This window comes from Octopus bimaculoides, chromosome 2 (assembly GCF_001194135.2).
Source record: "Octopus bimaculoides isolate UCB-OBI-ISO-001 chromosome 2, ASM119413v2, whole genome shotgun sequence".
NCBI lineage: Eukaryota > Metazoa > Mollusca > Cephalopoda > Octopoda > Octopodidae > Octopus > Octopus bimaculoides.
In genome coordinates, this window is record NC_068982.1 from 109,795,749 (window position 1) to 109,798,276 (window position 2,528).

Sequence of the window (2,528 nt, forward strand, 5' to 3'; positions counted from 1 at the left end):
CCAAAAGTAAAAAGTATATTAACAACCACATCAGTCGTTACGTCTGTACATACGCACACGCACGCACACGCACGCACACGCACGCACACACACACACACACACACACACACACACACACACCACTTCATCGTCTCTCTTCTCCCAGCCTTCCACCGCCTCCCCCACCCTCCTCCCACCTAACTCACTCTCCCCTGCTTCAGCCTGTTCTTACCATTCCTCCTGATCTCCCTTTCTCTGAATCGGAGTACTCTCTTCTTCGTAAGGGTCTGCGCATCATCCCTCTCACTCCGCCCAGTAACGAGTTTCAGACCCGTGCTGATATCCAACACTTTGTGCGCCACGTCAGGCTACATGCACTATTCCACAACACTCCACCTGCATCTAATGGCTCCTGGCCAGTTCCAAGCAGTTGATCAATTTGCAAACATCTGCCACCGGTTCAACTTTCGCAGGCGTCCCCAACATTTCGACATCTCCCCGGCCGAACTCTCGGCCCTTCGATGTTTCCGACGCCGCAAAGATATTGTCATCAAACCGGCCGACAAGGGTGGAGCTGTAGCAGTGTAGTGCACAGACCTTTACAGGCCTGAAGCTCTTCGTCAACTTCAAGACACCTCTTTCTATTGCCCTCTCCCCTCCAACCCCACGCCTAACTACTAACAGACTGTGTTCTCCACTATTCATTACCTCATTTCCTCGTACCGTCTCCCACCGCCTCCAACCTTATTGTCCGTACCCCACGCACCCCCACTATTTACCTACTCCCCAAAATCCACAAGCCCAACAACCCTGGCCGCCCCATAGTCTCCGCCTGCAACTGCCCCATTGAAATGATCTCCAAATACCTCGACCGTGTCCTTTCCCCCTAGTGGCTTCCCTCCCCTGACATATTCACGATACCAATCATATTCTCCGTCTGCTTAGCTCTTTCCCCTTCCCTTCTGGCCCCTCTCAACTTCTATTCACACTCGACATTAAATCTTTGTATAGGGCAATCCCACACACTGAAGGCCTTCTTCCGGTTAAACACCTTCTTGACCATCGCCCAGACCCTGAGTCTGACACCTCCACACTTTTTTGTTTGTCCGAACTTGTCCTCTCCCTCAACAGCTTCTCGTTCGCAGGGAGTTTTACCAACATGATCTCGAGAATGGCCATAGGAACGAGAATGGACCCCAAATATGCGAATCTGTTCGTTGACAATGATGAGTCACAAATATTCTCACAATTCACTGGTCCCACACCCAAGCTATATGTTCGTTATATCGATGACTTATCAGCGCGACCCCATTCCCTCGCGAAGATCTAGACTCTTTCCGTTTCTAACTCTAACTCTTCCGTCGAATTTCTCGACATATCTGTCAGCATATACCACTCCACTTTCACCGTCTCCATCCACTACAAACACACTGACTCACAGCCCTACCTTAACTTCTCCTCCTCTCACCCTACCCACACCATTTTCTCCATCCCCTACTCCCAATTTCTCGCAGGCTCTACAGTGACAACCACGACTTTGAGACTCAGTCTCAACTCATGGCTCGCCACTTCATCTTACGTGGATATCCCCTCATCATTATCCACACTGCCCTTGCCCGGGCACGATCTGTGGACCGTGCCTCTGCTCTTTCTCCTCGCACCCACCCCATCCTTATCGTTTCCCGTTTCCCCTCACCTACCACCTCTCCACCCTGCCCCTCCAAAGCACCATTTTCCGAACCTTCCGGCGACTACAGTCGAACCCCTACCCTACCCCTTCCCACTTCAAACGAGCCCATAACCTGCATGACCCGAGTTTCTTCCCTACCCTGCCTTCCAGCCTGGCTCCTTCCCCTTCTCTCTCCTATGCTGTCGTACCTGCCCCTACCTCTCCAACACCACCATCTTCACTGGCACTCATCACGTCACCGACTTCTTTACCTGCACCTCTAGTAATGTAAAAGAACTTATCCTACAATTTCTCTGAACAGAGAAAAGAATACTACATTACAAAATTTGTGAAAGTTGTTCTTACCTTTTAGCATCTTTACTGCTACAGTCGTGTATCCTGATTTACCATCTATATTAAAAGCCTGGGCTTTCATAACCATTCCAAATTCACCTTCACCGAGCGCTTCTTCGATTATCAAGTTCTTGCGTGGGAAACCCCATTTTTTGTCTATCTGCTAATGAAAGACGTGAAAATATACAGAATTATGTATATGTGCATATGTCTGTGTCTGTTTTTGTGCGTGTGCGTGTGCGTGTGCGTGTGCGTGTGCGTGTGCGCGTGTGTGTGAGTGTACATATGCATATATTATTGCATGTGTATATGTATGTGAATATGAATGGATATTATAATATAAGAATTGTAAAATATATGCAAGTATATATTATGCATGGTGTAATCTGATATATAATTCAATTATAATTATGACTGAGTGGAAAACACGAAAGGAATACCACTTTTAACACGCAAACACACAAATACATGCGTACATACTTACATATAATAGATATATATATACATATATACATATACATATAT

At 47.4% G+C, this 2,528-nt stretch overlaps 1 protein-coding gene across 1 annotated transcript in view; it reads right to left on the reverse strand.

The window, feature by feature from the left end:
• LOC106879437 (proto-oncogene tyrosine-protein kinase receptor Ret) overlaps window positions 1-2,528 on the reverse strand; it is a 342,465-nt gene that overhangs the window by 22,773 nt on the left and 317,164 nt on the right. The window contains 1 exon segment of the mRNA XM_052978606.1: window positions 2,016-2,166. Coding sequence (XP_052834566.1) covers window positions 2,016-2,166 — 151 coding nt within the window.